Source organism: Dasypus novemcinctus, chromosome 2 (assembly GCF_030445035.2).
Source record: "Dasypus novemcinctus isolate mDasNov1 chromosome 2, mDasNov1.1.hap2, whole genome shotgun sequence".
Taxonomy (NCBI): domain Eukaryota; kingdom Metazoa; phylum Chordata; class Mammalia; order Cingulata; family Dasypodidae; genus Dasypus; species Dasypus novemcinctus.
The window spans coordinates 82,908,982-82,923,787 of record NC_080674.1 but is presented as its reverse complement, the minus strand read 5'-3'; the positions used below and the strand labels follow the sequence as shown (position 1 = coordinate 82,923,787).

General features: G+C 35.1%; 1 protein-coding gene across 10 annotated transcripts in view; it reads left to right on the top strand.

The window, feature by feature from the left end:
* SSBP2 (single stranded DNA binding protein 2) overlaps positions 1 to 12,732 on the top strand; it is a 350,060-nt gene extending 337,328 nt beyond the window's left edge. For all 10 annotated transcript variants that reach the window (XR_011646098.1, XR_011646097.1, XM_004455906.5 and 7 more), the window contains 2 exons: positions 866 to 964; positions 6,908 to 12,732. Coding sequence is in view for 8 of the 10 variants with exons in the window: in XM_004455906.5 (XP_004455963.1) it covers positions 866 to 964; positions 6,908 to 6,937 (129 nt within the window). In the remaining 2 variants the exon portion in view is untranslated. The remainder of the gene's footprint in view (positions 1 to 865; positions 965 to 6,907) is intronic.
* Positions 12,733 to 14,806: the final 2,074 nt, after the last annotated feature.

The window sequence follows — 14,806 nt, the reverse complement described above, 5'->3', positions numbered from 1 at the left end:
TCTTTTTGTTGCATCATCTTGCTGCTTCAGCTCTCTGTGTGTGCTGCACCACTCCTGGGCGGGCTGTACTTTTTTCTCGCGGGGGCGGCTCTCCTTGCAGGGCACACTCCTTGCACGTGGGGCTCCCCTAGGCGGGGGACACCCCTACGTGGCACAGCACTCCTTGCACACATCAGCACTGTGCTTGGGCCAGCTTACCACATGGGTCAGGAGGCCCTGGGTTTGAACCCTGGACCTCCCCTATGGTAGGTGGGCGCTTTTATCAGTTAAGCCAAGTCCACTTCCCTAAAGTAACACTTCTTGAGTCCTAAGGTGTCCCTGTAGCTCTTAACTACTTTGGTTAACTATCTTCCATTTTTCTTGATGATTCATGTTTTAAAAAAAAATAGAGTTGAAATAGTGTTATATAAAAAGTGCATGTAGAATTAAAGAGAAATATTTATTAGAGTAGTAATCTTTTGAATTTTGACTAGTAGAACTAGCAAGGGAAATTATTGTTCCATTTTGCCTCCTCAGGAGGTGGGCTTTCTTCTCCATGACCCTGTTGGGAATGTGGTTTAAAGTCTGTAGAACTCTCCAAGATGAGGGTGGCGTGGGATAAATATTGATTCTGAAACTAAAAGAAAATAAATATGGTGAATTTAGGTGGTGGTGGAGTTTTTTTTAACTTCATTTGGGGAAGTTAAATTAGTACTTGTCAAGGTACAAAGAATGAACTAGCATACATGGCAGAAGTGTAAGGTTTGAATTTTAAGTCTGTTTTGCCTTTAGAGATGCTGCTATAGATTTAGTTTTTGAAACAGTACAATGCAAGAAGGAAATTTAAATCTTCAACAATGCCTTGTTTTCTAAATCTTGTTTACAGAATTCTCCCAATAATATGAGCCTGAGTAATCAACCGGGCACTCCAAGGGATGATGGCGAAATGGGGGGAAATTTCTTAAATCCTTTTCAGAGTGAGAGTGTAAGTATTCCCTTAAAATCTTATTATATCCAGATTTTATTTCTGAAGCTCTTCTATTAGAATAAATGCATAAAGCCATTACTTTTTTTACTTCTGTGCACACAGTTACAAAAACTATAATACTAGTTTTCTCACAGAGAACATTCACTAGGAAACTAAGTTTTCATGTTACTAAAATCCTCTGGTCTCTGTAAACCAAGGTCTGTTGTCAGAAGTACTGGCTCTAAGGCTGGTTTGCTGTAGGACTATGGACAAGTTAATTTTCCTATGTTCGTTTTACTCTAATTTGAGACATTTATTTCCTTTTCTGCTAATTCTTCCAGCAAAAATGTTATAATTCAGCGAGGTCTATGATAATTAATTGAGTTCAGTTTAACATTTCTTGAGCCTGCTGTATGCAGTGCACTAGACTAAGGGCAAGGTATTCTGAGATCAATACAACACATTCCTATCCTCAAAAACACAATCTTATGGGAAAAACAGATGCTTACACAGCTAACTAAACCATAAGTCTGATTAATAAATGCTGTAATTTATATAAACCATGTGTTTTAAAAATACAGAGGAAATGATCAATTTGGCTTAGAGAAAAAACTTTTTTTTAAAAAGGTTCAGTGTAACTTTAACTTTATGGGCAGAAACAGAGGAACTCTCCCTTCTTCCTTCCCAGGTTTTTTCATGATTGACTGCTAGCTATCTTGTTCAACAGTCCAAAAAGGGGTGCCTCTTCGAAATTGGCATTAGAAAGCTTTTTGTGGGCATCAGAATATCAAATAAAGCAAAACATGAAGAACTTCTTTGCCCGGGATAAACACCTTTAACCCCAACTGACTATGCACACGAAACAGCAGGTCCCTTTATGAATCACATAAAGAAAAGAGAGCGCCTAAAGCAGGGCTTGGAGCCTCCCTGACTCCTGGCCCACTTCCCTGTCCCTGAACCCAACAAGAAGGTAAAATGCCAAACCACAGGGCAGAGTTAGCAGAAAATAAACCTCCTTCCCAACTCCGTCGCTCCCTATCTCGGGTCCCTACCAGGAAAGTCCCCAAAGGAAAAATAACTGGATTGTGAACTGAGAAACTGCGCTGCTGCACTGGAGGGAGTGCAGCCTTGGAGGTGGTTCCAAGCCCGCTGCTTGGTTCTCCTGTCTTTCTAGAGAGCAGAGCTGCCATGCTCTGTATGATGTCATTGTTACCTCTAGCTCCCTCTATCCCATCACCACACAGTTTTGTTTAGACTTTAAAAAAAAAAAACGAGAAATGAGTGCAAAGAGGAAGGAATACAAAAAGGATTCTGTGCTGACAAATATAATGATTTAAAGAAATAAAGAAGGTAGATTTCTAGTCAGGGAAAAGCAGAACTATTTAATGAATTAAAAAAGAAAACATTTTCCATAAATGAACATGCAGATTCTAGAGTTTCTTAACACAAGTCTCTGAGAAGCACTTTTTTTCCTTAGCATTCTGCTTTTTGAGGATTTTGTCGGTTTTTCTATTGAAGTTAAACCACAGAAGGAAAGCTAGGAGGAGAGCATACTTCTAGAGTGCTTTTGTATATGTGCCAGGCACTTCCTAGGCACCTCAGACATGTGACTTCCTTTAATTAATATCAAAATAGCAGTGCTCAACCCAAAGTCAGAACTTGGTAATGCCAGCATGTTTTACAGAGCAAAATGTGAAAGACTTGTCTCACTATTCAGCCTCTATTTGGGGGATCGGAAACAAGGCCCTTTATTTCAGGAAACAAAGATGCCCCCTAGTGTTCAAACACTGGAAAAAATGTTTGTTTTTGAAAATACAGAATGTCCAAAGGCTTCTTTCAAAAATAGTTTGCATGCATTTCATGTGAAGAAAGCAGTTGCTCTTATTTCTTGAATTAACGTAACAGAATATTTTTCCTATGGCATTGTGCTAGAATCAATTGAATAAACATGATATTAAAATCATGGTGGCAAATAAAAATTACCAAACAAGGTAGTGTATCATCTCCTATTGCCCTTACTCATCTTTGTCATTTTCTGCTATTGTAAAGAAATCATCTAAACCCAAATTGGTTTTTGTAGTTATATAAACACTAAATCTATTTCACTTCAGTCTAGCTCTGAATAGCTGAATTATTCTTTATTTCTCTCTCATTAAGAAAATAAAATATATAGATGCTTAGAAATAGAAATGTAATAAAATTTGAAGTATCCTTGTGTATAAACAGGAATGTATACACATTGTCCAAAGAGTTAATGGCTAACACTGATGTGTTCCATATTGTGTGAACTGGGTATGATAAGAGAAAAATCACATTCTCTAGTTCATACCATTTCAAAATATACTTCAAAGAGCATGCCATTTCAAATATATTTTAAAGAAAAAGTAAAATAAGTTGGATTATGTTTAAAGTACAACTTTCTATTTCTATAGATATATATATGAAATGTTTTTTGTAAACCAAACATTAATACTGCTGACAGCTTTGCAAGTGCCTTTTTATTGTCTGATTGAGGAGAACCAGACTAATGATATAGTTTTTAAAAAGGGCAACCTGATATCACAGCATTTTGGCACAAATATTATATGTCATTGCACAGTGATGCAGCAGTACAACAGAAACATTGCAATGTAGTCTCAGGGCAATACACCATGAATATTTTATGTCTCTAAACATGATATTCCATTTAACACCTACTCTTCCATTATTTCTGGAAAAGTACAAACCTCTTCTCTTCTACTTTGAAGAATAGTGGCCAAAAAAGAGCTGAAATTCCTTTTTGCTTGTACATTCTATGAGTTTTCTTAGAAATTTTGTGATTTTGTTACATTTCACTTAGTTGATGCAGTTTCAACTAAGACAGTGTCAGATGAGCAGTGTACAGCCTTGGGAGTACAAACAGCACATTGCTTATAGAGACACTCAGGCATAACAGACAATCTTTTTACTGTACCAAATGCATTTAGGGTATAATTTAACAGTTATTCATATTACTCAGCAATTAAATTTTATTAGATGCTTGCTCTTTTTTCTGAGTCGTATTGCCTGGAGCTGATTCTTTCATCCTTTCTGACTGAATCTGACCCTTATTTTCCATATTGCTGTACTCTTATTTTCACTCAATTGCCTCATGAGGCACACCTAGCTCTTAACTTCCCAATAAATCTGTAACAAGTTATTTTTCTGGAAGATTTTCTTAAGACATTTGAAATGTCACTAGTTAAAATGTTAACAATTGCCAGGGTTAAGAGATGATAACAACCAATAAAAATGCTTGATAACAAAGTATGTGCATATGTAAAGGTATAATATATTTTTAACCATATTCCCTAATGTTACGTGATACATGGATGAACTGAAAAAAGAATTCAAAATTTTCTAAACCCTGATTATTCAGATGTGCATTAAATGAGATAGTCTGTTGAATTAATTATGGTTTACCAAGGAACTTTTTTTTCAAACATTTCCTTTGACAACCTTTCTGAAATGCTCTAGTGTCTTACTGTTTCAGATTATTGGCACAGTACACGCAGTAAAATATTTGCTTTGAATAATGACGGGTGATCAAGCATTGCTATTTAAATTTATTCAAATTAAATGCATGAAATTTTCAGTTCCTAAGTTTCACTAGCTACATTTCAAGAACCGAGTAGTGGCTACATGGTTAGTGGCTACTGTACTGGACAGTGCAGAATAGAAAATATCCATCACCACAGAAAGTTCTACTGGACAGCACTGATTGGGTCATCAGTTCTTACTGCAATATAAGAGTAGCTATAGAAGGCATAAATTTTTCTATGCCCATTTTGGATTATTCCCTGAGTTTCCTCCTTTTAATGAAACATTGGTATCTATTTATTTTCTTGTTTGTTCTTTCCCCTGAAAGTCAGGCACCCAGATATAATTTCAATTAGTCAAAGGCTATGGGTAGTTAATTGAGGTTTTTTTGTCATAGTTTGAGACTTTGCATGGTATCTTTGGTGAGATAGGGGTATATTCTCCTTCCAGCTCAGTCAGGAGTGGGCTCCATTTCATCAGTCCTAGTCTAGGATCATTCGGGTTTTTTGTTTTGTTTTGCTTTGGTTCTCTGGTGCCACTACCAAGGGTGAAAGGGGGAGAGTTTTTCATATCTCACAAGACCCGTTCTGTTCTCTCACAGTCTTCCTATTTATCATCCTGTTCACTATGATCTAATGTACAGAGTCAGTTCAAAACAACTTAGGTTTTCTACAATGAAAGAAAATTTCAGGCAATTATATGATTAACAGGTAGATTTTCCTTGATTTGACATGTGTTTAAAGGATTAGCAATCTTCTTCCTATGGTCCAGTGACCCTTTTTTCAGGACTAGACACTACCTTTAAGGAATCATGCTTACTTTTGGTTTGCTTTGCTTTGCTTTGCTTTGACCCTAGATCTACCCCTAATGACCTCTAGTCCAAACTTTTGACAGCTGGGCCATTGCCACCATGAGCTCATCCCTGGAGAATCTCGCTTTCTCACTATTAATATTTAATCCATCCTTACCTTGATAAACACTTAATATCTCTGGTTTTTGCAGCCTACCTCAGCTCATCTGGGATTCACTTCATTGTGTTCTCCTGTCTGCTACTTTTCAAAAAGTTTCTCTCTCCTCGCCTCACCCCCATCTTCAGTGTTCTTGGTAAAGCCCTGAAGCTTCATCTGCCCCTTTCAGTGAGACACAATCATTATTAGCATGTCCAAAGGAAACCCCTTTCCCTGGTCCTTATTAATAAAGGTTTGTAATCAAACATTTAAAATACTTAGGGATTCAAATTTACATTTTTGTTTAGAAACCCTCACCTGGGCATCATTATCATTTTGGGAGTCTGTGCCCCTCAGACTTTTGTAACTGCCCTGTCCAGAAGTCACTAGCCATTTGTGGATATCTAATTTTAAATAACTTCAAATTAAATAAACTTTAACCCTCATCACACTAGCTACATTTCAAATGCTTTACAGGCACATTTGGCTAGTGAATTCTGTGTTGGATAGCAAGGATTATAGAACATGTCCATAATCAAAGAAAGTTCTATTGGACAGTGCTACTCTAGAACCTCTTTCACAGTCTGTTCCCAAGATTATAAGCATAAAGTGGCATAATTATCAAAAGAATTGCTCCTTTATTTCTCTCTAAATCATTGTATCGACCACTTTTCCGAACTTTTGAATGTCTCACCTTCTATCAATTCTTAGCCCCATCAAACTGACAAGTAAGCATGTAACAAAAATGTTCCACCCAAAAATGATTGTGAAATGCAATTGGAGCCACAGATTAGAGACAAGAAACTTATGTGATAAAGTATAAATCAGACTCTTAAAGTATTTTAAATGCTTTTAATAAGAACTTCTCAGAGCCCACTGAGGGTTGTTTTTGTCTTTTTGTATGTTTCCTTGTACTATTCACCTAACATTTACTAAATACTTTCTATGTATTCAACAAATACATATTTTAAGGTTTTTCTATTTAATCACCCCCAAACCCCTTTAAGATAGATACTATTATTAAACCCATTTTACAGGTGAGGAAATAAAAGCACAGAGAGGTTATGTTACATCCCAAGTTTACACAGCAGAGACTATTCCTCATACTTACTTTATTATGATTCAGCCTTGGACTGAATTTACCCAAATTGTTGTAAGTGCCTGGGAAACATAAATCTGGCTGGAAGGAGGCTGAGGAACTGGGTAAATATCAACATCTTCTGTCTGGGAAAGAATGGGTCTGGTTGATTTCCAGAAGAAATATTTAAAAGTTCAGGACTAAGCTAAGTCTATTTAAATTTACTCTTTATAATTTCTTATTTTTTTGTTGTATGAGTTTAAAAGCTTGAACATAAAAGATTATAAGAAATAAAACTTCACAGTTATCATTGTTGCAGCAAGATCCTTAGTGTTCTATAAAAGAATTGTTAAAATATGAATTCTTCTCTCCTTCCAGTATTCTCCCAGCATGACAATGAGTGTGTGATCCATTATCAAGTCTCCTCATGAAAACCACAGTGAGTCAGCCCTTCACAGAACTACTCCAGAAGAAAATTATTCATCACAGTGTACAGTTAAACAAAGGAATCTCGTCACACCGAAGCAACCTTTTTAGTTCCTGCTCTCTCCCCTATTTTGTGAAGAAAGCGGGTCCAAACGTGATTCAAATAACTGTACAGAGTGGCATTTTAGAATTGCCCTAAACTGAACTGCAAATAATTATCTGTGTATGTATATGTGTGGGAAAGAGAATGTATTGTATATGTGTATGTTATACAAACATATACACATACATACATTGACCCACAGGACATTGTAAAATATTATCACATGACATCTTAAGTAGAAATATGTAGGGACTTTTATTCCATCCTTTTTTTCACGTTTACATTTTAATTATTAAAAGTTGCTCCTGCCCCTCCCTGAAATATTTTGTGCTGTGTATATCACTGCTTTATATAAGTTATTTTTTAAGGTGAACTCAGATGTTATGGTTTTGTAAATGTCTGCAATCATGGATAGGAATAAAATTGCTTATTTGAGAGCTTTCATTAAATTGCGTCTGATGCAAGTTATCCTGTGAATCTCAAAGTGTACTGTCTCAAAAAATAGAAGAAAATGTGTCTTCATCTTTATGTTAAAGCAAACAGTTTCTCATTACCCTTCAGTGAAAAATATTTTTGTACTTTCTGTTCAAGAAAAACACAATATCAACAAAAGCTTAACTGGGGTCTAACAGAGTATATTTCTGCAATAACTACTTTAAATGGAGTTCTTCATTTCTTTGTCTTATATGATACCGAAAATCATTAGTTAGCCCCAATTGCTTAGACCATAGCAATAAAGTAACAGGGGTTGTCATACTTTAGCAGTGTGTTTTCTCTTCAACATGGTAAAGCCCAGAGGTGGTATGAAAACCAATTTGTCACTTCTTAACAGGAATACTAGAGCTAAATTTTTAATAGCACATTAATGTGAAATAACCTCTGATTTTATATTCAGACTTCCTGTGAACATTTCCATGTAGACATTACAAAGCAGATACATTGAAATGATTGAGACTTTCAGCACAGGGGTAAAATAAATTGTTACCACACCTGGAGGCTTTGAAGCTCTACTTCTCTATCCAAATATCTTTTTTACTAGCAGCAGAATTGACTATTAACAGTCTGTTCTGTGCCTACCTTTTCACTTCTCACTGACTGTAAAGTACCTACTCTGTTCCTGGGATGTAGGATGGTTGGTCAGAGGCAAATCATCTATAGTAACTTTGGTTCTTCTGGCTAGAAAACTTCAGGCCAAATCCACTTTTGTAACTGTTCAGAAAAGAATAAGTTAATGATGGTTTTGTTGTTGTTATTGTTTTAATTATCCACTTCCCTCATGAAAGGATCTTATTCTATGACACTTTCCTGATCTTTGTGCATGAGTACTTCATTGTATGTACAAACACCTAAATCATAATAGAAAAGTGTGAAGATTTTAGACTGTAAAAGATAACTCAGAGATCCTTTCTGTTAAAATACAAATATCCTTCGATAAACATCAACTCTATATCCAAACTGCAGACACTGTGGAAAGCATAGTTTAATCTCAGGTATGAGGAATCCTCTATTTCCTTTAGACTTATGATCTCTAAAGTGAAAGTCTGGCAGTATGTTTGGTGCTTCCTGGTTGAGATGACTATTTCTCTCAAATCCGTGATAATTTAAACTTTCTGAAAAATAATGATTTTGCCAGTGTATGGTACAGATGCTGGGCAGAACTGCTAAGGAGAAAAAAAAAAGCTGAACTAAATTTACATATTTAAACTGTAATAAAATGAGCCATCATTATTCACAATGTGCAGGAGTTTAGGACTACACAGTGGAGAACAGCTTGCTTCAAGCTCTCAAACTGCAGAGAACTTTCTTTAAAAAGTCAAACTAAAAAGTCCTTAAATTCAAGCTAAGGCAATTGAAGATGAGAATTTGTCCAGACATGTGAATTTACCAACAATAATCTTTTAACTTTCATTTTTATGACAATTGTGCAAAAATTGACCCTCCTTTGAATATTAAGCTTGATGTTATGATGCTAAAATTTTCAAACATCTTGTTGACTTTTCTCCATTGTTACCAATTTTGAATTTCTTTTACATGCCTTCAGAAAAGGTATTGTTTCTTACTAGCAAAAAAAGAATCATGGATTTGATTGTAATTGCCCTCACTTAGGGGTGATTCTGGAATATGGGTGGCATCATGGGTCCCATCATTTCTAAACTATTTGGTTAAAAAAGTAAAATTGGATTTATTTTCAAGGTATGGTGATCAATCTATCGTAAGTGTTTATTTCTTTTTCTGTCTTGGAACTTAGAAAAATTAGCTATTTCAGGTAGAAAATTTCATACAATAGTTAAAAAATTATTTTTCAGAAGAAAATTATATTAAGAAATACCAGTAAATAAGGATACTTAATTTTAATATCCAAATAATTTTTTCTTGCACCGAATGGAGGATAGTATATCTGTATATTAAGTTTTGTTAAGGTTTTGAACCATTTAAACCCTATCCTTATCTCTTGTACGACTATTTAACCTTTTTCTCTCATGTTTTCCATTTTCACTCATGTGTTTGTGTTGGCCTTGATGTATACTAGCAGTACCTGGGTTTGATTTTACACATTGCACATTACTGTAAAGTAATAATATCAGCAAACAAAATACACATACAAAGTGTAAAAATAATGTAGGGGTTGACAACATTCTCATTACTCTGCTTTGCATTCTATTTAATTCACTACAGTTGAAAAATACATGTCATATTCTTTCTAAGATATCTGTGATTACTAACAACTGTCTTTCTTGTAGCAAATTTGCCCTTTGGAATGAAGGCTGTTGATAGCCATTGATCTGATAAATCCCCAGACATATGAAGGGTGAATCTCAACACCTCTTTAAAAGTGTTCCCAATTTGGACTTGGTTGCTAATGAACAGGGATTTCACAGCTAGGAATCTGAGATCCAAAGGATTTCTCTGTTGCCAAAAGATTAACAAGTCAATTCTCCCACAGCCACAGTGCCCAGAATGCCTTTCCCTGCCCCCACAAGAATAAAATAAACTTCCATTTATATTTTTTGTAATCTAAAATACCTGAACTCTGTTGCTTTTCACAGTCATTCAGATAACACCTTTTCTGTAGTTTAAAAGACAGTTACATGGAAATAAATAAGTTCAGTTTGGGGGTGAAGAGCTCACATCTGTCCACACCTTTTCGTCATCATATTCTGGAAATGTGCAGTAAAGCACTTCGAATCCCTTCCTCAGCAGGGAAGTTTTCCACAGTCCTTAATACTATGAAATCTTGATTGGCTTCTCCCATAGCTTTCTCTATCCCTCTCTCCCAATCTCTGAATCCCGAAGTTGAAATAAGTTTACTGAATATTTTCACCTTCTCAGCCCTTAACAATTTTCTTCTCAAAAAGATACAGTTTATAGTACTAATAGTAGTTCTCCCAGGGGAGATAATGACAATTTTCATTTCTTGATTATCACTGTTAATCAGAAGCAGTACCACAAATCTTAGCTACTTCAGTTTGGAATGCATTATAGTATTTTGGTACTGGCTTTTCCTTTTTTCATGGTCCATGTACTGTATTTCTCTTTCCATAAAAACGCTAATTGACACAAGAAGTAGCCCATGAGTTTATAGTGTGGGAGGAAGAAGTCCAATATGGAGGGGGAAAGTTGCCATGGATTTTCCTGAAAGATATGTCCTTTTTTCCCTTTGTTTTCCCTTCTAATGGAAGAAGACTTTTATTTGCCCAGGTATCCAGACTTCCTCTTTGCTTAAAGCCCTTGGGTCTGTGAGCCATACTTAGAGAAATACTAGAAAGTAAAAGAAAGAATGGTGAACCATTATTAGTAACACCTCCATTTTGCTACCAAATGCGTGTGTGCGCGTGCACCGTGCATAGCATGTGCTGAGGTGGTAGCAGGACTTTGCTCAGAGAACACTTCCGGTATGATTTGCATTATTTTGTAGCACAACTGAGAACTTAAATACAATTCTTTCCTTTGACTGCTTTTTATTTCAATGGTGAAATCGCTGATAAAAGGAATTCAAGATGGAGAGGAATACAGCCTCTAAGTGGATGGATTCTCCCATGCCCAGCTTTTACTTACCCATGTTAGCTTGCCATAGTAGGCCTTCTTGTGAAGGCACTGCATCTGAAGGTAAGCACATAAATTATCATTTAATCCTCTTTCACTCCACTGGTATTGTCAGGAATCATGCAATAATTGTAGTTTTTTGATGAGGACATTTGTTCACTAGAAATTAAATTGGCATTACCAGTTTGTTTACCAGAACTGTGAACTTTACCCATGAACTGTAATTCAGATTGACAGAGATGATGTATCAATAAAAAACACCTAAGACCACTTTGATTACTTTTCTAAACTATATACATTCTAAGGAAAAATCCTCAGTTGAATAAGTTTCCTAATGAGAATTTCCTCTTTTGGAACATCCCCTGTTAACTTAGTGTAACTGGTTTTCCTGAAAAGAAGTAGAATAATTTCTGTGAGTAGTTTAACTGTGAATATTTTTACTGTCTACATCTTTAAAAATGAAATAGAATACTAGATAGAGTATAAATTTTAAAGTGGGAATAGGAGTTTTCATATACAGAATTACAGCTCATCTTCACCCACTTTGTGGGTTTACTGACTATTCTCAGGATAAATGTTGGGCTCATTTTGATTATCCCAGTCACTGAAATGTTATGATCTGGTCCTATAAATATTTAGCATTTCATTTTTAAAATGAGATGTACCACTGATATGACAAAGGCAAGTTTTAATATTCCTCAAAAATATGAAAGAATCTATTCCCAATTAACTTTAAAGTTTTATCCCACTGTCCCTTTTTGTACCAAATGATCTCAAAATGGCCAAGACAGAAATACACAGCAAATTTGGATTCCTCATATGTCCTCAGAACATAATACAGTATGTTGTCAACTTAATTTCCATCATGTCCTTCTGCTAAAATTGCTCAGTTAAACACAATGACCTATCTACTCATTAGAAAACAACAAGGCAAATAATCTGGGCAATTTACATAATTTGAAAACAAATCTACTTTAAATTTAGCAATGCATCAGAAATTTTCTTAGTATTAGCTACCAATTGAAATCTATGTATGACTTTCTATCAAATTTTATTTCAAAATGTTTTACTTTCCCTGCATTGACAATTTAAAATTTACACAAACAAATGGTAGAAGGAATAATTTAAAGGACATGATATCGTTTTAAACATGAAAAATGGAAAAAGAATCTTTATAAATAGAATTCTTTCCTCATGATAGCCATCAGTTTATTTAATTGTTCATTTATCTGATTGTGATTTTAAGAATTTAAGATGTTTTCTTACTACGTGTGTTATATTATGTCTTCCTGAAAAAAATAGATTTGTAAGGTTTTTATAAATGCACATTTTATGTATAAATATGATTGGAATCTGAGATAATTTAGTAATCTACTATTCTTAATTCAACCATGGCCACCAGCTACCTGGCACATTTTGTAAATTTAGCATCTGTGTGTGTGTCTGTCTGACTTGTTTGTTGCACACGCATTATTACATTTTTTTTAATGGGTTTATCACTTAATGTTTTTGTACAAGTACTTGAGATATTCATGTAATGGGAAAAGTTGCCATAAAAATGTACATAAATGTCCCTTAATTTGGCACATGTTTTCACATTTAATTAAAAAAAAAAACAGTGTTTCATTTATAACTTCTACCCTTTCATTTCTAGCCTCTATTTCATTACTTATTGAAAAAGTAAAGGAAATTGTCCATATGAAGCAAGCATAAATGTAGTCTGAATGACATATCAAAATCTAACTAAATGTGAACATCTGGGTATATAATTGAATGAGACATTATGCCTCATATAAAATCCAGGAATCTGTCATATCGAAGGATTGCTATGTATTTAAGAAAAGACTCTGATGAGGGACTGGCCCTCATGTGATCAGATAACAGAGCTTTTCATACCAAAAGTATAACTAATGTTTTGTTGTTTTGGCCAGTAAAAATAATTTATTTGAGAAATGGAAAGAACAGAGCTTTTTGAGAAATGGGAAAGACAAATACACAGCAAGATTTGGTGCGGGTTCCTCTAGGCAGAGAGCTAACTAATGTTATTAACAATAGTTACCTGTTAATGGATAAAAATTCAGTATTTTATTCCAAATAAGATTACACATAATGTGGAAATCTGAAGCAATTATGAGGATAATTCACTCAAAAACTGCTTCTTAACTACATTCATCTTTCTCATGAACTAAACAAATGGTTGTCTTAGTTCACCATGAACATTTGCCCAAATAGAGGCTTTGGAGTAGGTTCTGCATTATACTCTATTAATATAGTCACACTAAGCAAAAGCAGATTCATTTCTCCTGATATGTCTTTAAAGCCATTTCCTGGGACACGAGGGTTTCAAAAAGAAGGAGTTTATTTATTTGTTCAAGCAAAGGAGGTCAGTGACTTTAGATGGCCCAAGAAACAGCCTCCCTGATCTGCAGAAATTTAATATTTTATAACATCAGGGTGCTAATGAATAATTGGGATAGAGTTGGAACCAGGTCCCTTCATTAATAAACATTAAGGGGCTGAACAAGATGGAGATGGACCCCAAACCAGGGGGAGTCACAAAGTTAAATCATTGTCAGTGATCAAGGTTCTGGGGTAAGAAATACCAGAGTAGAGGTCAGGCACAAGTTTTCTCATATGGATACTAAAAAGAGATACTATTGGGTTACCATCCCAATAGTAAGCATGCATACACAAAGGTAAGCCAAATCCATAAACAAGGGTGAATTCCATCTAGAATTACCATCACAAGGGGTAAGCGTACACAGGGTGAGGTTAGTCTAGAATAACCATAGAGGTGAAACCACTCTAGCTAGCTATTTTGCTATTTTATGCTATAAAAGCATCTAAATGATTTGATTATCATAATTATTTGTTAACTCTTAACCCTCAGTTACAATAGGATGATGAAGGTATGTAACTGGCATTAAGAATCTGTCTTTAGGTATCAAGGGAAATACATAAACCATGTTTTCAATACATTCTTAAATACTAGTTGCACATTATTTTTTATGGCTATAAGCAAAATGGGATCTTCTGATTCAGTGATGCAGCACTTTTGTACATAATGATTAGAAAGGATAATACTATAAATCCCAGCTGGCCAGGCCAGGATTTGGGTTAGGAGGAAGATGGAGAGTAAAGTGTATAGCAAAGTAATTTAAGGTTCCCTGAATTTAAAACAGGTTGAAGTCATACATAACTAAGAACTTTTCTGAAACTTGATATTTAAGCTATCTGTGCAAAAATAGTTATTGGTGGTAGCAATATGTAGTTGCAGGGCAGGAATAGCATAGATAAATCAAATAGCAGAATTAATTAATTCTCCTTCTGCTCCTTTTGGTGAATGAGATTTTAAAAGGTGGGGAAAAAAGTGAAACCATCTGAAATGAATTGAAAGGGGAGAGTGTCTTTATATCCAACCATCTAGCAATCTGAGTAACCAAGTGTTTGTTCCTGTAGCTCAGTGTATCCTTAAAAGTGAAGAATCTGTTTATGTCAAAAGAAGCATGAAACTTAAGAAAAATCCCAGAAATTTCATTCCCTACATAGAAATCTTTATGAGAAGTATGATGGCGCTTTGGAAAGTTTTAGAGCCAATAGACTTTGAACAAATAAATGTTAAGATGCCTCAGTTTACAAAGCTTCTCTAGAAGTAAATGTTGGGCTTGCATGGCTGCAGCATCATTTCTCAGTGTGCTGTGCTC